The 23,587-nt window shown below is 44.9% G+C and overlaps 1 protein-coding gene across 2 annotated transcripts in view; it reads right to left on the bottom strand.

Moving 5' to 3' along the window:
* dcbld1 (discoidin, CUB and LCCL domain containing 1) overlaps nt 1-23,587 on the bottom strand; it is a 42,533-nt gene continuing 18,946 nt past the window's right edge. Inside the window, exons 6-15 of one of the 2 annotated variants that reach the window (XM_014205140.3) lie at nt 21,755-21,888; nt 19,946-19,986; nt 16,356-16,562; nt 12,692-12,813; nt 12,302-12,449; nt 11,861-11,965; nt 11,697-11,775; nt 7,562-7,611; nt 7,037-7,156; nt 1-1,872 (exon numbers count right to left, since the gene is read on the bottom strand). In XM_014205140.3, the coding sequence (XP_014060615.2) occupies nt 1,310-1,872; nt 7,037-7,156; nt 7,562-7,611; nt 11,697-11,775; nt 11,861-11,965; nt 12,302-12,449; nt 12,692-12,813; nt 16,356-16,562; nt 19,946-19,986; nt 21,755-21,888 (1,569 nt within the window). In that variant the 3' untranslated portion in view covers nt 1-1,309. The remainder of the gene's footprint in view (nt 1,873-7,036; nt 7,157-7,561; nt 7,612-11,696; nt 11,776-11,860; nt 11,966-12,301; nt 12,450-12,691; nt 12,814-16,355; nt 16,563-19,945; nt 19,987-21,754; nt 21,889-23,587) is intronic. The other variant, XM_014205141.3, reaches the window with a different exon arrangement.

The raw sequence follows: 23,587 nt of genomic DNA on the forward strand, positions 1-23,587 counted from the left end.
TTAACTGCTGGTGTTTTTATTCAGGGCTCAGCTTACAGCCAACATGCAGTAGACACACAGAACGTTTTGAATGAGAGTGACATATCACAGAGAGAGAGAGAGTCTGTAGAGAATAACTTCTCGCAGTACATGTACATACAACCCAGCTGAAAAGATCTCCCAAAAAGATTTCACAGAAATGAAAGAGTTCTTAGCTCCATCCTAAGTTTTGTCTTCAGTACACAGCAGCAACACCACACTCACAGGTGCTTTAAATACAGTCGACAGCATTTTTCATTTCTTTTTTTTTTTCTTTCCTCTTGGCAATATACATTTTCAAACTGCGCACTTGTATGTACACACCTATACACAATCGATTAGACTGTAGTATCGGTACCATTCAACATGGCTTTGTATTCAAGATCCATTTAAATGGAACTGGCCTGTATAGTAGTTCTTCACCTTGTCCAGTTAAACAGAGCATCTAAAAACACAGCTTTGTGATGTGTTGTAGTCCAGTTTACTCTCCTAAATCCCCTGCTTCTCAATATGCCAGACTAACTGTAAACACTCTCCCGTTGCCTTTTCATTGGCTCTCTGATCACACTGACCAGATCTGCCTCCAGACTGATGCGACGCAGCCGTCGGCTTCAGAGCATAGAGCCCCCTGCAACATGGTGACAAAGCCCCCATTGTGGGGGACTCCATGCAGCGACACCAGTCCTTTCAGTCACTTCATTCACAGTGTGTACTTACAATTCTTTGTTAAGAGCACGGACTGACTTTGTAAAACATCCTATAGTAGGACCCCCTGGGGACAAATCTACCACTTTTAACTGGGGTACTGCTTTACTTAATAAAGCACTCGGCTTCCTCTATGCTTCCCTGCTGAAAGCAGCTTAACCTCAGACCGAGAGATTCTGAAAGCTTTATCATGACCTCAAAATATACTGTACAGTTAAGGAACGAAGTCACATTATATCTTAATCTATGTTACAGTCACAAGCATCAGTCACAGTTGAGAATGAGGAGAGGCATTTTCAGGACATTTCCTGTCTCCATCACCATTTGCTTTTTAATAAATCCCCCCACCCCTTAAAAAAAAAATAGGACAGTTAAAGTAACCATCTGTATTTTCTTATTCACAAAATGTCTGCCAGCACAGCCTCAGATACAAACACAAACACTGTCGTCTCCCACATTCCGAAAGTCAGTTGAGAAATAATTTACCGATTATGTTTGCTACAGTAAGCGCAGTCTAAAACGGCCGTGAACTGATCAAAATCATAGTTTGACAGTTTAGTCCTGTAGTCCCAGACATGTTCCATCTTCAGGTTCCTCCAGAACTGCCCTCAGGGTCTGGTCTATGGTCCGGCCTGTGGCCCATGGTGGGGGCCACCCTCACACAGTCCCTGGGGGTGGAGTAGGTTTCCAGCACGGCCGGCTTGGCCTGGGGCCTCTGGTAGTCTGAGAGGCCACTGCTCTGGCCCACAGGCTTGTTCACCTTGGGGCTGTCGTAGACCCCCTCAGAGTTACTGTGTCCCCGGTCTATTTTGAGCTGGGGCATCTGGTAGCCCCCGGAGGAGCCCACCCCTGCCTTCCTGTCCAGGGTTTTAAAGGATGGGGTCTTGCTGAGGACCACACCTGGGACGCTGTAACTAGCCGGGTCGGGCAGGAACCCGTCCTTGTGGAAGGTGTGATGCTCGATGATGGGCGTGGCGTACTCTGGCTCCTGGTTGGTGAGAGGCAGGGCATACTGGTTGGCTGTGTGCAGGTAGTCGTAGTGGGTGGAGGGGTTGCTAGGATCCTCCTTGGTCTCCGTGTCCATAGGCCGGAACGTAGAGCCCTTCCTGGCCACTGTGCCAACACCAATCATCAGAGGCTGCTGGTACTCTGGAGGACAAGGACACAAGACACTTAAGAACAGAACAGAATACTACCAACTTTATTACCAGTGCCCCGGTGATCAAACGTGACAATCTGTTTTGGAATGAGCATATTAAAACACCAACTTAAATTGTTTTCACTCAGTTATAATGAATAACATGACTCTGTTATAGATAAAAAAGGACACCACTTTTTCAACACGGACATTATCTCTTTGATTTATCTGCATATACAGGCAGCAGGTTTACAGTGCACAGGGAGCCTGTGATTTATCTAAATATAGAATATTCAACCCTGGCAGAGTATGTGAATCATCAATAATTGGTGCCCTGAAGGGAAGCTGTGGATTATTAACAGTAGCAGTAGGCCATTATTCATCTGGCTGCCTCTCAGCCAGTCAGGAACTATTCAGCAGACTACTAGAGGACTTTCCAAAGTCAAGGATTACACTGGCTAGCCTCCTACTGGCTCCAGCTTTAATGATCAAACCCTCTCCAGCTTACCAAGAATTACATCTAATTACTGATAAGAGCCAGAGAAGAGAGGATCGTCAACTGGCTTTTCAGGCCATTGTGTGATGTCTTCTTACTTTGTATGGTCGGTTCACACACTGAGCCAGGAGCTTACAATGAGTTCTAGATTACCTTGGCCATGGAGTGAGCAGAGAACTCTAAAGCAGAGAATTGTGTGCGCGAGAAGGGTCACAGTTACTGTGAATGGGGTTGTCTGTAAAGAGTGGAGAGCTTTACCACCACACACTGCCTGGGTTATGGAGTAATTATGGATCAATACAAGTAACCCAGCCTCTTGTGAAGGAAGATGGAAGTTCAATAGCAGGTGGTGGTGCCTAGGGCTGTTACGGTGACTGTATTACCGCCACACCGGCAGTCACAAGTCATGAAGGGAGTCAAATTCCATGTGATCATTTAGTCACGGTGATTAGGCTTCTCCAGGCTCTGATGCTGATGGTCATTAGTAGCCTACCAAACTTGATAACTGCCTGGTACTCAGCACTCTATTGTCCCTCTAATCACTCTGACATCAATGTAAATGTAATCGAAAATATAATCAAACACTTCATGAGAGCCCATGAGCTCATGTTGTAAAACATTTCTATAGGCTATGCAATTGGGTGAGAAAACAGTGTTGGCCTCTACTAAAAAGAGGAGGATCCCATCAGCTTTCTATAGGCTTTTCCTAATATTAAGTAGGGCTGGGCAATATGACGATGTATATCGTGTGACGATAAAAAAAAGTATATCGTTTCATATTATGCTCTTGTTTATGTCATTGTGTCGCAAATCACACTCTATACGGCAATATTTTAAGTCAATTGGATGACGCTTTGTGTTCTTCCACACGTGCCGTGTGAAAGGAAATTTGCAACACAAACAAACATAGAGGAGAGTGAACGTGACATAGAGCACGGAGACACGGAGCTCGTACCTAAAAGAGGGGCTACTTCGGTCGCATGGAAGTGGTTTGGGTATGAAAAGTCTGACACGGACCAGAAAACAGTCCTCTGCAAATTATGCCGCAGGCCGGTCCCGACAACAGGCTCAAACACCACTAACCTCTTTTACTACCTACGCAAGAATCATGTGAAACAGTACGGTGAAAGTCTACGGATGAGACACAAAAAATGAGTTGAGTGCTCAAAACAAACCCCCGACTCAGACGTTGCGAGAGGCTTTTGCCCGCGACACACCATATGGCAAAGAATCACGAAGATGGAAGGAGATAACAGCTGCCGTTACAACTTACATCTGCAAAGACATGGGCCCCAATTTACACGGTCGAGAAACGGGGGTTTCGTGAGTTGGTGCTAACACTCGGCCCAAGGTACCAAATTGATTTGTGACATGTATTAAATGCCAAAATAACAAGCAAAGTGGGAAAGCCCCCCAAAATAAATACATATATTTTAGGCCTATATTTATTTTGTTTTCAACTATAGTTGAAGTGTTTTCTATTTACCTTTTTATACATTCATATTTTATTACATGCTTAATAGAAAATTTGCACAAAGGTTCTAAATAAGAGGAGAAATAACCTTTTATTTGTTGAGTAAAATTCAAAATGTAATAAGAAACCAGGAACGCACAATCCCTGCATCAGTGCTCAGACTGTCCGCAATAGGCTGAGAGAGGCTGGACTGAGGGCTTGTAGGCCTGTTGTAAGGCAGGTCCTCACTAGACATCACCGGCAACAAAGTTGCCTATGGGCACAAACCCACCGTCGCTGGACTAGACAGGACTGGCAAAAAGTGCTCTTCTCTGACGAGTCACGGTTTTGTCTCACCAGGGGTGATGGTCGGATTCGAGTTTATCGTCGAAGGAATGAGCGTTACATCGAGGCCTGTAGTCTGGAGTGGGATCAATTTGGAGGTGGAGGGTCCGTCATATCCTGAGGCGGTGTGTCACAGCATCATCGGACTGATGAGCGTTACAGGGAAGACTGTGCGTTACAGGGAAGACATCCTCCTCCCTCATATGGTACCCATCCTGCAAGCTCATCCTGACATGACACTCCAGCATGACAATGCCACCAGCCATACTGCTCATTCTGTGCGCATGACAGGAATGTCAGTGTTCTGCCATGGCCAGCGAAGAGCCTGGAACTCAATCCCATTGAGCATGTCTGGGACCTGTTGGATCAGAGGGTGAGGGCTAGGGCCATTCCCTCCAGAAATGTCTGGGAACTCGCAGGTGCCTTGGTGGAAGAGTGGGGTAACATCCCACAGCAAGAACTGGCAAATCTTGTGCAGTCCATGAGGAGGAGATGCTCTGCAGTACTTACTGCAGCTGGTGGCCACACCAGATACTGACTGTTACTTTTGATTTTGACCCCCCTTTGTTCAGCGACACATTATTACATTTCTGTTAGTCACATGTCTGTGGAACTTGTTCAGTTTATGTCTCAGTTGTTGAATCTTGTTATGTTCATACACATATTTACACATGTTAAGTTTGCTGAAAATAAACGCAGTTGACAGTGAGAGGACTTTTCTTTTTTTGCTGAGTTTATATCGGGATATGAGATTTTGGCCATATCGCCCAGCCCTAATATTTAGCACATTGTTTCTCTTTACAACAGCCTACCTGGCTGGCATGAAAATGAACCACGGGAAAAGCGTCCTCCATTCGCTATTTAAGTGCATAGATGAGATGTATTTTCCCCGCTGCCCCTGTTTCGAGACAGGTGCATGATAATGGTCCATTCTAAATCAAAACAAATTTCACACATATATTATTTAGTATATGTAAAGACAAGATTAAATCAAGAATAGTCTGATGGGTGAGAATACTAGCCTATCACTTGTGAATTATCTATTATTACCAGCATAAGAAACAAAGTCTTTTTTTTGCGACTCGCCCATGTTTTAATAAGGTTGGTATCACAACTAAAGTGGCCAAATAACGTTTTAAAATGAAGAACATTAGAGCCTAACTGGCAAACATAAACAGCGCATGAGTTTCAAGTTTGGGGAAGAAAATGTTCACCATAAAAATGCACCTTTAATAAAAGCATTACAAGCATAATCACATTTGGGGTCACTTTTGATAATGGTGTTTTCCGCTAATGGAACATTTGCGCTTATAGCCTACTGCCGTATGCACATTGCTGCGCTTATAATGTGAAGAAATAGCCTAATAGTTTATCAACATTTGAAGGTAAATGTTCTGAACTGTTGCGTCAACCTCATTGCGTAAAAAAGGTTTTTTGATGCTAGTGGTTGTATTCATTTGGGATCTATGTTTGGAATATTTATTTCTCACACAGAATAGAATAAATCAACTTTTATACTATGGGGGATAGGAGATAGGCTAGTGCTTTTGCTGTTCGTTAGGCCTACTCATCTAGTTGGCTGACAAAGTAAATGTGGACAGTTCTTCCAATATCTTCAATATGCACCTCGGAATTGGATAAGAGTGTGAGCAGTTATGTCTCCAATGTGTCGGTTTTCACTTGTAGCCTGTGAGAAAGACCGGATCACGTGATGGAGAGCCATGTGAGTAAGAGGTGCTTCAGAGCATGCAGCACCCAGGGAGAAGGGAATTATAATTATTATATTTAGCCCCAGTGTACAACGGCCACAAAAGTTATGGATTTTTTAGGAGGCATTACAGACACGCAAAGGGGATTCTGCTGGGAAATTCGAGGCATTATCAAGTGCTTGTTAAATTGTGAATGAGAGACTGATGAAGTGTGTACAGCCTGCGCAAAAAACAAAGCAGAACTCATGCCTTTAATGTGACTTTTTTCAAATCATTGGAGTTGCATCATGCAGCCATAGAATGTATTAAAAATCCAAACATATAGCCCTACGTTTGTAGAATAATTAAAGTTACATTAATGAATCTAAATTAAGCATATAGGAGTACCCATTTCTTTGTTAACCGCTCAACACAGAAAAGCCACATGTGCATACTCCATGAAATCGTTCGGAGAAACTATCCTTTTTATTTTATTCAGCTTTGTAAAATAATATAAAGCCACGGAATTTTATGTACATATTCGTATTCATTCCTTTACACTTGTGTGTACAAGGTAGTTGTTGTGGAATTGGTAGATTACTTGTTAGATATTACTGCATGGTCGTAACTAGAAGCACAAGCATTTCGCTACACTTGCATTAACATCTGCTAACCATGTGTATGTGATAAATAAATTTGATTTGATTTTGAACTAGTGTAGCCCACAGCCATATGGCATAGTCAGATCACGGCCTAACATAAGGACAACTCAGAGTATGCTATTCTGTTCTTCTTAAATGGACTACATTTCCTTCATATCATGTTTCTTTAGACCTGTCTAAAATAAATAATGGCTTTATTGTGAAGGTGTAGGCTATATTACATGGATTTATAAGACTGGATTTATTCAAATGTAGATGTTCCAAAGGTCTACATCAGTGGCTTATAGGTTATGTGTGGAAGCCAGGAGATGCTAAAAGTGTTCATGTTAATTATCGGTCAATTACCATGGGACGGGCAGTTATTTGTTTGACAATCACTGGCTGACGAAATTCCTTGACCGCCACAGCCCTAGTGGTGCCTCCACAGAGTGGTTCTATATTCACTTCCATGGGTGCCTCAGTCTCTTGAGTTGTGATGATTGGAAGCGTGGGAGTATGGACGCACGTCTCAGTGAGTGCATGTGTCCTCACCTGCCATGGTGCTGGTGACCAGGTCTAGTTTCTGTATTGGGTCTTTCTCTGAACTGTAGCTGATCGTGAACTCTGTGGACTGGTGCCTGGCAAACGGGTGCTTGATCTGCTTCCAGCAACCTGAGGGCCGGCAGGCAGTAAAAAGACAACTCCACAGACAGACATAATGACAGGTCTCCAGCATGGAGAGAGAGCACAGATATAAGCTCCAGATGCAAGCCTAGGCATGACTGAATTTTCACTAACCACAACCCCCCACTACACAGCACCGACATGTTGTCACAGATCAACAAATGGGCTCTGGTAGTTTCATTAAAGCAGCCATAATGATAAGGAATGATACGTAACCTGTCCACTGACTGGGTATCACTATAACATGGATTATCCTGCCTACAGTTTGTAAACAAAGGATTATTTCTAGGGCTCATCTTCACCATACATGTTCTGTTTCTCACAAACAAATTATTCAATTTTGATGTGCAGTAATATGAATGACATCTTTTACAAAGTAAATTGTTCACTGACCTGGTTTCTGGTCATCTGAAGATCCGTACGAGTTCTCTTTTGTCTTCTTCCTGTGACAGAAAGACAAATGCCTTTGTGAACTCCAGTTACAGGGAGGACAGTGGTGCTCCCTCACCCCATTCCTCTGATAACCTCCTGGGGGGAGATGAGGCAGGGGGGTGAGGTGTCCCCTAAACACCACTGCCTGGCTCTGCTGAGCACCCCTTCTCTCGTTTCTCTTCCTTTTCCCCCTCTCCCTTTTGCTCCCTCTCCTCTCTGGCCACATCTTCTGACACTGACAGATGACCCCGTAAGGCATTAGCATGCTTCAGCCGAACGAGTGTGCTCGCATGACAAATGAGAAAAAAAGCATCAATAGTACTGTTTGTCCATTTTGAGACGCAATAGTCACTTCCTAGTCTGTACAAGGAATTGTATTTGGGGTTTTTTACTCATTATTTTCTCATCTTTACAGGAAAATGCCATGGGCACTATCTGATGTGTGGAGACATTTCACTGCTTCTAATGTAGAATGAAAAGCTGTGTACATGAAAAATGCAACAAAGATGCAGAATCATCTGGCCAAGTGCATAAAGTTCCCTCAGCGCTCACAACAAGCAACCTCTGACAAATGTCCCTCTACCTCTCTTCGAGGTGAAAATTATGAATCAGACACCTTATCGATAGCAACAGCTCATAGTCCTCCTGGAATCAGAAGTTTTTTTTGACTCAATGGAGGAAAGGTAGTCAGAGAAATGCTGATGAATGTCTTGCTTGAGCTGTGTATGCAATTGGTTCACTTCTGATGCTCACAAGCAATGTGTAGTGGAAGATATTTCTGAATGTTCTTCCCCCAGCATACACCCCTCCAACCAGACATACTTTATCTACTAATTTGCTGGATGCCGAGTTCAGAGTTCAAGTGAAGATCAAGCAAATCATATTGAAAGCAGACTGTATTGCAATCATCTCTGATGGGTGGTCGAATCTCCACCCCTCAACCAGTATTCTACAAGAGCACAGACACAAGGGACAGACACACCGGTCTCTACATTGCAGATGAGCTGAAAGCAGACATCAATGACTTTGGACCACAGAAGGTGTTTGCACTGGTGACAGACAATGCTGCGAACATGAAGGCTGCTTGGTCTAAAGTGGAGGACTCCTTCCCTCACATCACACCCATTGGCTGTGCTGCTCATGCATTGAATCTGCTCCTCAAGGACATCATGGCACTGAAAACAATGGATACACTCTACAAGAGAGCCAAGGAAATGGTTAGGTATGTGAAGGGTCATCAAGTTACAGCAGCAATCTACTTCACCAAGCAAAGTGAAGAATAAGAGCTCCACTTTGAAGTTTCCCAGCAACACTTGTTGGGGTGGTGTCGTCATCATGTCTCCAGGAGGGGAAGGAGTCTGATGTCTCATGTTCAGACTGCTTGCAGATGTAAGAGAATAAATCTGTACTGCCCTGCCCACTTCACTGTTGACAGTCTCCTGGAGGGGAAGGAGTCTCTCCAAGAAATGGCCATATCACAGTCTGCTGATATGGACAGCCACATCAAGAGGATCCTCCTGGATTATTTATTTTGGGAGAGAGTGGTAAACAGCCCGAAACTCCTGAAACCTATAGCAGTAGCCATTGCATGGATTGAGGGAGACAATGCCATCCTGTCTGATGTTCAGACTCTGCTTGCAGATGTAAGAGAAGAAATCCGTACTGCCCTGCCCACTTCACTGTTGCTCCAAGCAGAGGAAACTGCAGTTCTGAAATACATCAAAAAGCGTGAAGACTTCTGCCTGAAGCCCATACACGCTGCAGCATTCATGTTGGATCCCAAGTATGCTGGCAAAAGCGTCCTGTGTGGTGCAGAGATCAACAAGGCCAATGGTGTCATCACTACCATGTCTCGCCACCTTGGCCTGGATGAGGGCAAGTTTCTTGACAGTCTGGCGAAGTACACTTCCAAGCAAGGGCTTTGGGATGGAGATGCAATATGGAAGTCTTGTCAACATATCTCATCAGCCACCTGGTGGAAGGGACTTTGTGGATCTGAGGCTCTTTCCCCTGTTGCCTCCATCATCCTCCAAATCCCACAACCATCAGCCGCCTCAAAGCGCAACTGGTCCTTGTTTGGGAACACACACACCAAAACACACAACAGGCTGACCAATACAAGGGTTGAAAAATCGGTGGCCATCCGGGCAAATTTGAGGCTTTTTGAGCCTGACAACGAACCATCCTCAACAAGGTTGGAAAGTGACAGTGAAGATGAGGCCTCAGTCTGATGTTCAAGAGGTGGACATTGAGGAGGTCCAGGGAGAAGACATTGGAAAGTGACAGTGAAGATGAGGCCTCAGTCTGATGTTCAAAAGGTGGACATTGAGGAGGTCCAGGGAGAAGACATGGAGGAAGACAGCCTGAGAGGAAGACAACCAACGCTTTAGTTTCTAGACTATCATTTTACAGAAGTATGTTGAAAAAGTTTTTGGGAGATGAGATGGATCATTGGGGATCATTCAATATTCCCTTTCTTTTGTTGTTCAGTGAAATCATCCCATGTGAAGAGTCAACTCTTTTAATTAAAGTTCAATTCGTAACTAAATACATTTTTTTCTATTGGAAGGATTTTAATAATTAGCAATTACGTCTACTTATGATAAGGTAAAAGGTTTATGTTTCTGTCTCCATATAATATGGTAAATATATCCAATGCAAAAAACAGCTACATTTAAATGGTATTAATATCACATTTCGCTAGATTTACATTTATTCCCATATATTCCCCAAAATGTGCAACCCTTGTCTGACCGAAGACTCAATTTTTCATCTAACCAAGTTGTTTGGTTCATTATTTCTTAATGAAAAAAACTGCATGAAAACGAGTCATCTCTCATTGAATGGCAACAAAGACTTTATTGAATCCCTACTGTTTTTTGTTTATTTTGGCACTTTTTACCCCTTTTTTCTCCCCAAGTTTGTGATATCCAAATTGGTAGTTACAGTCTTGTCCCATCACTGCAACTCCCGGACGGGCTTGGGTGAGGCAAAGGTTGAGAGCCATGCGTCCTCCGAAACACAACCCCGCCAAGCCGCACTGCTTCTTGACACACTGCTCGCTTTACCCGGAAGCCAGCCACACCAATGTGTCAGAGGAAACACCGTGCAGCTGGGGACCGAAGTCAGCGTGCATGCGCCCGGCCTCCACAAGGAGTCGCTCGAGCGGTATGGGACAAGGACATCCTGGCCGGCCAAACCCTCCCCTTAACCCGGACGATGCTTGGCCAATTGTGCGCCGCCTCATGGGTCTCCCGGTTGTGGCCGGCTGCGACACAGCCCGGGATCGAACCCGGATCTGTAGTGATGCCTCTAGCACTGCAATGCAGTACCTTAGACCACTGCGCCACTCAGGAGGCCCTATAATCCCTACTGTTGACCAATCACAGACAAAGAAGCGCAAACTTCAGCTACCGACTTCGGCTTGCCTCCAGAAAAAAAAATGTGCCCGAACAGCCGACCAAACAAACATTTCACAAAATGTCGTCATAATATAAGCACAAACTCTTCCGAACTGTTTTGGCTGGGAAGCTTGAGGACGCCTTTAAGCCCCTCTACCTTCCACCTCCACATAACCAAAGACAACAAAGGCTGGTAGTAAAAAGATGAATGGTATACATCCACATATGTGTTGTGCATCCTCCTCCAGTGTTCTCTCACTGACACGAATGACTGTGGTTGTGTTGGTGGTCAGGCTTGTTATGTTAGCTGAGCAACAGAAAGGCAGCCATTTCAAAGGACCGTTCTAGGAATCTTCCTGACCCTCATTGTCCCATACATCTCTCCCTTGCTCCAATCTATTCATTGTCCTCCCCTCTCTCTTTTCCTGAAAAGATCTCCTCCTCAGGCACATTCATACTGACAGACACACAGGCAGGCAGACGACATCTTACACACATAATTAACAGACATAGTCTAGAGAGTAGGCACACGGTAGAGAGAACCCGCTCAGGCCAATCTGAGCTCGTCAGTCACGTTGTCTTGGGGACAGGAAACCCATGAGTCATTAAGGTGCAAGCTCTTTTTACACGACCTTACACTACTGTCTCTAAAAGCATTACATTATCTATTCAAATGACATGAACGACCCACTTACTTCTGTAGCATCTTGAATAGACAAATCCCAATGAGCACCACAGATAAGACTGTGGGTATGATGATGATGGCCAGCTTTACTGAGAATAGAGAAGAGAGAGCATGTTAGCCAGCTATTACACAAACAAACATCTGGTGGAAGCAGTGTTTTAATGAGATGGGTACCTAGGTCTGCCTGGGAGGGCACCGGCTCAGTGATCTTCTCGTCCCCCACCGGAGGCTTGGGTTTGGTGGGTACCGTCTCCAGGGTGACCTGGGATGACATGTTCACTGAGGGTAAAGAGGGAAAGGGAGAAGAGTAGAGACAAAGGTAGAAGAGTGGTAGCGAGTGAGAGAGAATGAGCGTTGAACGATCAACAGGTGTGCCAATAACATTCAGCAAAATTACAGATCTATCCTACTTCCCCACTTTATTGTAAATGTACTGTAAAACAATAGGTCAGTTCCCTACAGGAGCTGATCTTCCTCACCAAAGCTTCTCTAAAGGCAGTCATCAATCGCAATTACTGACTCACTGATAACACCATCTGCTCCTGCAGCCAGACCCACTCAACCAGACTGATATATTTCTGCTGTAGTCAGGTTAGATATGGTTAGGATTTGTACCTCTGACATAGTTGCAGCCCAGCAGCTCTACACTCATGGCAATCCTCTGGTGCCAGGTGTGAGGTATGATGCGCAAATAGCGGGCTATGATTGGAGGGTGGAAGGTGTTCCTGGTCTGATGCAGACTGTCCTGGTTCCCCTCAAATATCTGCCCGGGAGAAAGGGGGAGACAGAGGGAGAGAGAGACCGAGACAGAGAGAGAGAGGAGAGGGTCAGAGGGACAGGCAAGCATTCTTGTGACTCATGAGTAACAGAAGACATTGATTATGCATATAGGAAGGCCTGTTGTTGTACAATAATGTATAAAGACAGTTAATTACGGAACAATAGACATAACAGGAAATTGAATATGGAAGTCAGATATAAGATAACTGGATTCGGAATACTCACCATGTATTGTGTTCTGTTGTTCTGTGTGTAGGTCCTCCACCGACGACTCTCCTTGTGATCGATCACGAAGCTCATCACATAGTAGTCATAGTCCAACATTGTAGAGCCAGTCGTGATAATTCCTGTAAAACAAAAACAGAGCGCATGAAACTCCAGTCAAAATGTCGCATTTTCTTTCTATTGTTCAGCATGTTTCACCCCCCCTTTTAGTGATGTCACCCACTGGTCTGTCCTGGAATGTACTGGAACAGGGACAGGAGACATCACCTCAGAGAGCAGAACAATCACTGCACCACCACGTGGAAACCTTCACAGTCATTTGCAGCTCCCAGACAGTATGATTGAGCATTTTTGTAGCAGATGAGCACCTGGCACTGAGCCAGAACAATATGGCGGCAGACGGGCGACCCGCAACATGTCATTACTCCACATTACACATGGCATTGTGGGTTATATGGAGACGCAGCACACCTATCATTATAGGAAATGACAGTCATAATTCCAATACAGAATCTCAGACACTCAAGGTATTGAAATTAACTATTGGATTTTTGGCTCATGGTTGAAACTGTACTTTCGGTGAACTTTGAGTGTAAGAGTTTCCAATTCATAATTGCTAAATCAAATCAAATTTTATTTGTCACATGCACACATGCACAGAATACAAGACCTTACAGTGAAATGCTTACTTACAAGCCCTTAACCAACAATGCTTTAAGTTTAGAAAATAAATAAAATTAAGTGTTAAGTAAAAAAAAATACATAACTAGAAAATAAAAGTAACAAATAGTTAAACAGCAGCAGTTAAATAACAAGTGAGGCTATATACAGGGGGTAGCGGTACAGAGTCAATGTGCGGGGGCACCGGTTAGTTGAGGTAATATGTACATGTAGGTAGAGTTAAAGTGACTACAGCAGAAGTAGCAGAAGTGTAAAAGAGGGTCTGGGTAGCCCTTTGATTAGCTGTTCAGGAGTCTTATGGCTTGGGGGTAGAAGCTGTTAAGAAGCCTCTTGGACCTCAACTTGGCGCTCCAGTACTGCTTGCGTGCGGTAGCAGAGAAAACAGTCTATGACTAGGGTGGCTGGAGTCTGACAATTTTTAGGGTCTTCCTCTGACACCGCCTGATATTGAGGTCTTGGATGGCAGGAAGCTTGGCCCCAGTGATGTACTGTGCCGTACGCACTACCCTCTGTAGTGCCTTGCGGTCGGAGGCTGAGCAGTTGCTCTCCGGACAGCCCAGTCGATGAAAATGGGGGTGTGCTTGGTCCTCCTTTTCCTGTAGTCCACAATCATCTCCTTTGTCTTGATCACGTTGAGGGAGAGGTTGTTGTCCTGGCACCACACGGTCAGGTCTCTGACCTCCCTATAGGCTGTCTCATTGTTGTCGGTGATCAGGCCTACCACTGTTGTGTCATCAAACTTGATGATGGGGTTGGAGTCTTGCCTGGCCATGCAGTCATGAGTGAACAGAGAGTACAGGACGGGACTGAGCACGCACCCCTGAGGGACCCGCATGTTGAGGATCAGCGTGGTGGATGAGCTGTTCCCTACCTTTACCACCTGGGGGCAGCCCGTCAGGAAGTCCAGGATCCAGTTGCAGAGGGAGGTGTTTAGTAGCAGGGTCCTTAGCTAAGTGATGAGCTTTGAGGGCACTATGGTGTTGAACGCTGAGCTGTAGTCAATGAATAGCATTCTCACATAGGTGGGAAAGGGCAGTGTGGTGTGGAGTGCAATAGAGATTGCATCATCTGTGGATCTGTTGGGGTGGTATACAAATTGGAGTGGGTCTAGGATTTGTGGGATAATGGTGTTGATGTGAGCCATGACCAGCCTTTCAAAGCACTTCATGGCTACAGACGTGAGTGCTACGAGTTGGTAGTCATTTAGGCAGGTTACCTTAATCCAGGTGCCCAAGAACACTATGGTGGTCTGCTTGAAACAGGGACAGGATGAAAATGAAGACACTTGCCTGTTGGTCAGCGCATGCTTGGAATACACGTCCTGGTAATCCGTCTGGCCCTGCGGCCTTGTGACCTGTTTAAAAGTCTTAATCACATTGGCTATGGAGAGCATGATCATACAGTCATTCGGAACAGCTGGTGCTCTCATGCATGTTTCAGTATTACTTGCCTCGAAAACGAGCATAGAAGTAATTTAGCATGTCTGGTATGTTCGTGTCACTGGGCAGCTCGTGGCTGTGCTTCCCTTTGTAGTCTGTAATGGTTTGCAAGTCCTGCCACATCTGACGAGCGTCGGAGCCGGTGTGGTACGATTCCATCTTAGTCCTGTATTGACGCTTTGCCTGTTTGATGGTTTGTCGGAGGGCATAGCAGGATTCTTACAGGCTTGCGGGTTAGAGTCCCGCTCCTTGAAAGCAGCAGCTCAGTGCGGACGTTTCCTGTAATCCATGGCTTCTGGTTGGGGTATGTACGTACGGTCACTGTAGGGACGACGTCATCGATGCACTTATTGATGAAGCCAGTTACTGATGTGGTGTACTCCTCAATGCCATCAGAAGAATCACAGAACATATTCTGACAACAGAAATCCAATCTACCATAATGTGATTATCAGAAAAGCATGACCGTCTAGGAAAGAAAGGGTTGTAGTTCCTCAGACTATAGAATCTTATGATTGTTGCACAACAACAATTCTACTACAAAAGTGCTTCCATTTTCAATAGCTCGCATTCCAATCAATACAATGTTCCTCTTAACTCTGAATTTCGGAAACGGCAGACAAAGCAGACACTCTGTATTGACTAGAACCCAATGTGTTATAAAGCAGCATGAAATTAACTGGTGACTTGCTGACTACACACACCACGCTCAAAATAAACTCTCGTGTCCGGCATGGTCCTATATTTAAACCAGCCTTCGTAAGTCTCTCTCTTGTTTGTAGAGGAGCAATACAGAGGGGCATTCTCTAACGCTGTGTGGGTGTGTGCGTTTGTGTGTGGTGCACCACATGTCCCACGGTTTGGCGGTGGTGAGCCCTCCAGAGTTAAATCACGAGACAGACCCCTTTATAAGGATAACTACCCCCTTTAAAACAACCTTAATCCCCGGATCCCATTTCTATCCATCCTCTGCTTTTTCCGATAGATGTGTTCGTGTTGCGCCTTAGTCCTTTTACCATCCTCTACAGAGGGCTATGAATGGGGGGGGGGGGGGGGGCAGCCAGGCAGGAGAGGGTTAAAACTGAAGGCCTGTTTTTAAATTGATGCCACGGAGGGAGGAACTCTACAGCAAAGCTCTGCCATTGATCCTTTATGACTTGGCCAAGAACACCAGGGCTTCTACTTAATTACGGTTAACGGTTACAGTATGCTGAGCACGGAGCAGGCCCAGTAAGAAGGGATTGCCATTCATCAGGACAGAGAGCGTGGCAACGGTGGAAATATGTACCAGTAGGCTACAACCAAATCTCAAAATTCCAACAACAAAAAAAACTTAAGCGTCGCCTGGTAACCCAAAGGCATGCTGGGCAAGCAAGACATGCTCTATAGGGTGTGGAGCCAATATGGGGAGCCAAATAACTGAATAAACCCTGAGAAAAAAAACAGAGTGCTACTTATCTTCTATTGTTAAGAGTGAGTTAGAGAGGCGTTTTGGATGAGTCATGTTTGAAAGCAGATTTCCCTGAGTAGGACTCTTATCTCACCTGTGATCCTCTTCTTCTCCCCCAGGTCCAGCTGGAGCCACTGCAGGCTGTCGTTCTGGTCTGCAGCCCAGGAGCGGCTCCCTGATCCTGGGTCAGCCTGGGAGCTGTTGGACGCCCAGTCAGACTGAGGACCCATCTCTCCTGCCCTCGGCCACCATGAACTGGCACTCACAGACACAGTCCGCAGCACTGACTGGTTCTTACAGTCTAGAAAACAACAAAGGAAGAGGAAAAAGTAAATAACATACAATTCTCCTGAATTAAACTTAACAAAAATATTCCCACTATTTCCTCTGTCTCACTCCAAAATGACTGCTAGTTTTTGTTTTTCTGGTTTATGATGGTGATGAAGTTTAAAACCAAATTCAAAGGAGGGGGACTGTATATTGTTTCTCAACTTTGCACCAGCGTTTAATTAACATAAAACGCATGTGGAAGCAATAACACAGCCACTCGTGGTGAGCATTGACTCAACAGGAAAATGTACACGTCTTAAAAATCCGCCTCTGTACTCTTAACTGGAGTCACATGTTGTTAAAAAAAGAAAAAAAAGCACAAAGGCAGTGGAGAAGCATTAGGGGAATCTGAGCCCAGTTTTTCTAAAGCCCACTTCTTTCTGATGGGAGACATCCTGTCAGAACAGTCACAGGAGCACCTAGTCTGACTAAAGCCCTGTCAACTCCACAACTAACTAAAACCCTATGTAACAACTATGACTAAAGCCCTGTCAACTCTTCAACAAACTAAATCCTTATGCACTAGGACCCTAAGGCAGCTATGACTCCTGTACTCATCACCATTCCAACATAATGAGAGTGTGGACAGAGGACAGTCAATAAGGAGCTAGTCTTGATTAAAGTGCAGGACATCGACGTTGTTGACGAGGTCATGAAGCTTCCAGACTAGGGAAAGTATGTCATGGCATCATTTGTCAGTGTCAGGACATTTGTCAATGTGTCATGTGAACATTGATGCTGTCTAAGTCAATCGGAGAGACCTCTCCACTCAAAGATTGATTTGTTAAAGGGAGCAGTCCCCGAGGCAATAAACTAATGATCACATATTAAGGCCAATAGTCCACAAGAAACATAACGAAATTGGAAATGTTTCACATCACAAGTTCTTAGAAATTGGTACCGTTGTCCAGTTACTGAGCATAAATATGACTAATACATGCAGCCAATCTGCAGTTGTATCATCACAAATCTGAATTAATACTTCTGCTCTCTATACTAAACACCAACTGTTTATTTCAAATCAAAACTTATTCGTCACGTGCTTCGTAAACAACAGGTGTAGACTAACAGTCAAATGCTGACGGGCCCTTTCCAACAATGTAGAGAGAAATAGTACAAAAGTAGTAATAATAAAAATAAATACACAATGAGTAACGATAACTTGGCTATATACACTGGGTACCAGTACCAAGTCGATGTGCAGAGGTACGAGGTAATAACTTGGCTATATACACAGGGTACCAGTACCGAGTCGATGTGCAGAGGTACGAGGTAATAACTTGGCTATGGGGTACCAGTACCGAGTCGATGTGCAGATGTACACGGTAATAACTTGGCTATATACACTGGGTACCAGTTCCGAGTCGATGTGCAGAGGTACAAGGTAATAACTTGGTTATATACACAGGGTACCAGTACCGAGTCGATGTGCAGAGGTACAAGGTAATAACTTGGCTATGGGGTACCAGTACCGAGTCGATGTGCAGAGGTACGAGGTAATAACTTGGCTATGGGGTACCAGTACCGAGTCGATGTGCAGAGGTACGAGGTAATAACTTGGCTATATACACTGGGTACCAGTTCCGAGTCGATGTGCAACGGTAATAACTTGGCTATTTACACTGGGTACCAGTACCGAGTCGATGTGCAGAGGTACAAGGTAATAACTTGGTTATATACACAGGGTACCAGTACCGAGTCGATGTGCAGAGGTACAAGGTAATAACTTGGTTATATACACAGGGTACCAGTACCGAGTCGATGTGCAGAGGTACAAGGTAATAACTTGGTTATATACACAGGGTACCAGTACCGAGTCGGTGTGCAGAGGTATGCGTAATTGTGGTAGATATGTACATATAACTAGGAGTAAATAGATAATAGTAGAAGCAGCATACGTGAGGAGTCAAAAGAGTTTGTGCAAAAAGGGCCGATGCAGATGGTTAACTATTTAACTAAATAGCTACCCGGACTAACTATTTAGCAGCCTAATGGCTTGGGGTAGAAGCTGTTCAGGGTCCTCTGACTCCGCCTGGTATAGAGGTCCTGGATGGCAGGGTGCTCGGCCCCAGTGATGTACTGGGTCGTACGCACTACCCTCTGTAGCGCCTTGCAGCCGGATGCCAAGCAGTTACCATACCAAGCAGCGATGCAGCCAGTCAAGATGCCCTCAATATTGCAGCTGTAGAACTTTGAGGATCTGAGGGCTCATGCCAAATCTTTTCAGCCTCCTAAGGGGGAAGAAGCGTTGTCATGCCCTCTTCATGACTGTGTTGGTGTGTGTGGACCATGACAGATCCTTATTGATGTGGACACAGAGGAACTTGAAGATGACAATGATGCAGCCTATGGGGGCGTGCTCAGCCCTCAGTTTCCTGTAGTCCACAATCAGCTCCTTTGTCTTGCTGATGTTGACGGGAGAGGTTGTTGTCCTGGCACCACACGGCCAGGTCCCCTCCCTATAGGCTGTCTCATCGTCGTCAGTTATCCGGCCTACCACTGTCGTGTCGTCAGCAAATGTAATGATGGTGTTGGAGTCATGCGCAGCCACTTAGTTGTGGGTGAACAGGGAGTACAGGAGGGGACTAAGCACGCACCCTTGAGGGGCCCCAGTGTTGAGGGTTAGCGTGGCGGATGGGTTGTTGCCTACCCTCACCACCTGGGTGCGGCCCGTCAGGAAGTCCAGGATCCAGTTGAAGAGGGAGGTGTTCAGTCCCAGGGTCCTTAGCTTAGTGATGAGCTTGGAGGGCACTATGGTGTTGAACGCTGAGCTTTAGTCAACGAACAGCATTTTCACATAGGTGTTCCTTTTGTCCAGGTGGGAGAGGGCAATGTGGAGTGAAATATAGACTGCATCCTCTGTGGATCTGTTGGGGCGGTATGCGAATTGGAGTGGGTCCAGTTTCTCTGGGATGATGTGAGTGTGATTATTTGTGGGTGTTTCCTGGAGGCCTGCCTGCCTGCTGTGAGATAGACAGCCAGAGCCTATCTATCTCCACAGGTAGAGTTGACTGACTGGATGAAACTGTGCCAGATTGCAAACAGCCGTATTAAAATAAACAGACAAGAGATAAGGGGTTCCCATGCTTCCCAAGATAAGATGCGACTACGCTAACTTTCATTTTTCCAAATCAAGTAGGTATTTTGCCCATTTGGCACTTGTTGACTGTGAATGATTTCCTTTTTCAACACCTATCAGCAAATTGTCCGAAATGCCAGCATACAATTTTTCATATAGTAAGTTGTAGGTAGGCTTTGACAAATTTCTGCCTGCTTAATTCAGCACATTTTGTTTGAGATACAAATATTTAAGAGCATAAAATCAGTAGCGAATGAGAACAAAACAAATCTTACCATTAGTGACGAACGTGAAGAGAGCATCGGACAAAGAACCGCTGGAAGAAGAAAAATAAGATTTCCATCAATGGCGGACTGTTAGCTTCAACCATTACAATGATACATTGAGGGCCTGCCATTGTGGAGGAACACCCATTGTGGCCACAAAGGAGAATACCCAGATTGTCACCCCACCCGTTCTCTTCCCAAATCAGCCTTCCCCCCAGGACCCAGTGCCTTTTTCCCCTGCCCTCCTACACTCTCTGTGGAGTCTCTTCTCTCCTCGCTGCCTGTAACTAGGGGATTAACCTGAACACTTTAAGACACCAGGGGTGGTGTTAATTAAAGGGGGCGAGTTGGAAGAATCATCTTTCTCAGCCATCACTCAATATCCTGTCATTTTCATCAGCTTCCTGGATCTGATGTCTCTGAACAGTTCAGAAAAGCAGATATGGTGGTTCAATTATATTTTGGGACGATTAGAGAGGTGTGTCAAACTACAAAAAGATAAAATGCTTTAATGTGGGTACTAAATTTCACCTGAGTGTCAAAATAATCGAAGTATCTCGGTCAAAATGTAACTGATCCTGCTACAACGTGGATACAGTACGAACAACCACACAGGTATCCATCTTGATTTGACGTCATCCAATTTCATATTACAAACAAGATATTGATATTTTCTTCCAGAGACAGACTTACATCTTCTGGAGGTGGGATGGGGCTTGAGTGAAAGGGATGTTTTCCTTTCACATTTCATGTCCAAATCCAGCAGAATCCAACGAGAAAATGTCAAACTTGTCTTAACACAATGGCTTAACAGCGTCCAATACTTTCTGCATTTCATTCATACCACATTAAATACCGTTGGAGTGTTGCAGTTAACAGTGTGTTCTGACAACCCAAGTATTCACACCTTTTAGCAAAAGCCAAGCATTTGGAGAATAAGCCTTGTATTAGGCTGGGGTTGTACCTTTACAACGGAGCAGCACTATGCTTTATGTAAATTTGATGACATAGCACTTTTCAAGGGAAATCCACAAATACTCAAGGTCTATAAGGAGGTGTATATTCAATTCAGCAGTGCATGTATAGCCAGTGAATCCAACGAAGCATTAAGAAAGTGATTGCTTGATGAGCAGAGTTCATCTTTGCATGTATTACTTCTAAATGACAGAAACCTGTGCCCCACTGAATATATTACGGACAGCTTGAGTGATGGCCAATATTATTCTCTCCTCGGCCACCTCAGACCTCCATCATACATCTCTGTGATTGCCATAGGCCAGACTGAGTGTCTCTGACATTAGCGAGGAGCTGGCTAATCTTATCGCTGAAACAGTGCAGGAATGCTAGCCCGCTAGCCCTGCCTGATGAATCCTGTTTTGACTGAGGTAAACTATCCAAGGTCAGGGGCAGTGGGCAGGAGCCATTTATTTAACACTCAGAGCAAAGATGACAGAGAACATGATGTGTCCCATCATGCAGGTTTGTGTTCCTTAAGGAAAGTTATTATCAACCACTTCTTTCAGAATCTTACAACGAGCTATCCTAAGCCAGTAGATCATGTTTTTGGACACCAATTGGTACCTCTGCTTAGGCTGCATTTACACAGGCAGCCCAATTCTGATCATTTCTGACCAATCACATCAGATCTTTTCACATCAGATCTCTTTCAGAGATCAGAATTGGGCTGCCTATCTAAAGCGCAGCCTTAGTAGTAGCCTTTAGTGCTGTTAAGGGCAACATATGACGCCTAACATTCACATCTACTGTTGTTGTACTGCCTACCCTTTTAATCATGGCATGTCATTCCGCAGTACTCACTCTTTGGACTGGATCCCATTGGCTCTGGTGGCGGGGTAGTGACTCAGGCCTTTTTGGGTCTCCACGGATACCCAGCCTCCTAACTCATCCAGGATAACCCCGGCATGGACCGCAGCCTTACACAGCACAGACGTCTGAAAGCAGCGAGAGATATGACACAGACAGTCAGCACAGATAAGCATGACTAGAAGAGGGAGAAGAGTGAAACTTCGCACACTGGTAATGAAAGTCTGACCGTGAGCTAGCCAAAAACCACTTCATCAAGACAGTGTAGGCCACGAAACATACAAGTTTAAACATGGACACTAAGTGAAAAAGCTTGCACTACGGCTTCCATCAGCGCATCTTTGTTCATTACAATGCACCATCCCTCCATCTGGGAGGTTCCCCTTTACGGGGACTGGCCCCGCCCCATGATAGATGGCATGTACGCAATGCCGCGCCCCATCATTCCTCTGTGTCAGCAATGGGAGCACAGGCATCTCAACACAAACGAAAGAGCCAATCTCATGACATGGAGCCACAGTCGACTAATCTTATTTAATTAAGGCCCATGCATTCTCAATCACGCCACACTTCACTTAAGCATGGAAAAAAGGCACATTGCGATTGCATTCAGGGGCGACAATTACGGTAATTGTAGCTATAGGAGGAATGTCAAACATATTTCTCAGTGGTGAGTTACTTAGAAAAGCAGCACCTTGTCACAGAACATAGCTCTGGAATAGCTAGCTGCCAACCTCTCAGTGAATGACCCACCCTGCTGCTGAAATGAAGGACTGGGACAGGTAGGAATGACCTCAGAGATAACCGTATAAAACAGACATTTTCTACAAAAAGACAGGATTGACGATTTACAGTTGATGACTTACAATTAACATGGCAATCACCGGAGCGCTTTAAAAATGTATCCGAGCTCTGCCGATAACATTCTCCATTAAGGTCCATCAAGGATCAATTGAAACAAGCACTCAAACACATTAATACAGACAAAAATAATGAATTACTGAAAACATATTGTTATTCAAATGTAAAAATAAATATACTAACTTTAACATGGGGACAAGGTGAACGCTCTGTGCTAAAATCCGTTTCGGCTCATTTCAGCCTGCAGCAATTTCCTCCCTTTCCATGTAAAAAGCCATTCCAGACAGGCTAGATTCCAGACAGGCTGGTCTGGCAACTAGGTGTTATAGGTGACCACTGAGCACATATTCCATGCTGGGTGGGGGGGATGGGAGGGAGAGCTGCTGCTCCCATAATGGGACCAATGGCTGGGACCCTGAGGACCTGCTTTACAGAGTCTCTTATCTGGAATAACAGCTGCTCTGGGGACAGATTTAACTGCCTCATGAGTATTACCCTGATCTTTTATATACTGCAGGGCAAGACACCGTAAATACAGATAACTCTGCCCTGCTGCCTGCCCATCTGTCTGTCTGTCGATGGAGCAGATGGATAGGCTCTGGTAGTTTGTATATTAGATCATGGCCCCAGTCAGTTATGTCTAGAGACTAATCATGGACTGGTGCTGGAGCAAGGCCGGGTTCAAGGCTGCTGCTGCTGCTAGGAGGGGCATAATAGACTAGATAATGGTTTTAACACTTCAGCCAAGGACTTTCTGGTTCTAACTGAGACTGGCCATGTGTCCTGCCTCGGTTAACCTTCTTGTCTATACCTCTGCTGACTGCTGTATTTCAGAGAAGCATTTACCATTTTAGCAGCGGGGGGGGGGGGGGAGATAAATACCACACAGTAGAAGAGGAACCAGCAACAGTTACTTACTTCCCTGCTGTCAACGCCCAAGGGTCATATTCACTAACTAAAGAGACA

The sequence above is a fragment of the Salmo salar genome, chromosome 06 (assembly GCF_965601325.2).
Source record: "Salmo salar chromosome 06, fSalSal1, whole genome shotgun sequence".
In the NCBI taxonomy this organism is placed as follows: domain Eukaryota; kingdom Metazoa; phylum Chordata; class Actinopteri; order Salmoniformes; family Salmonidae; genus Salmo; species Salmo salar.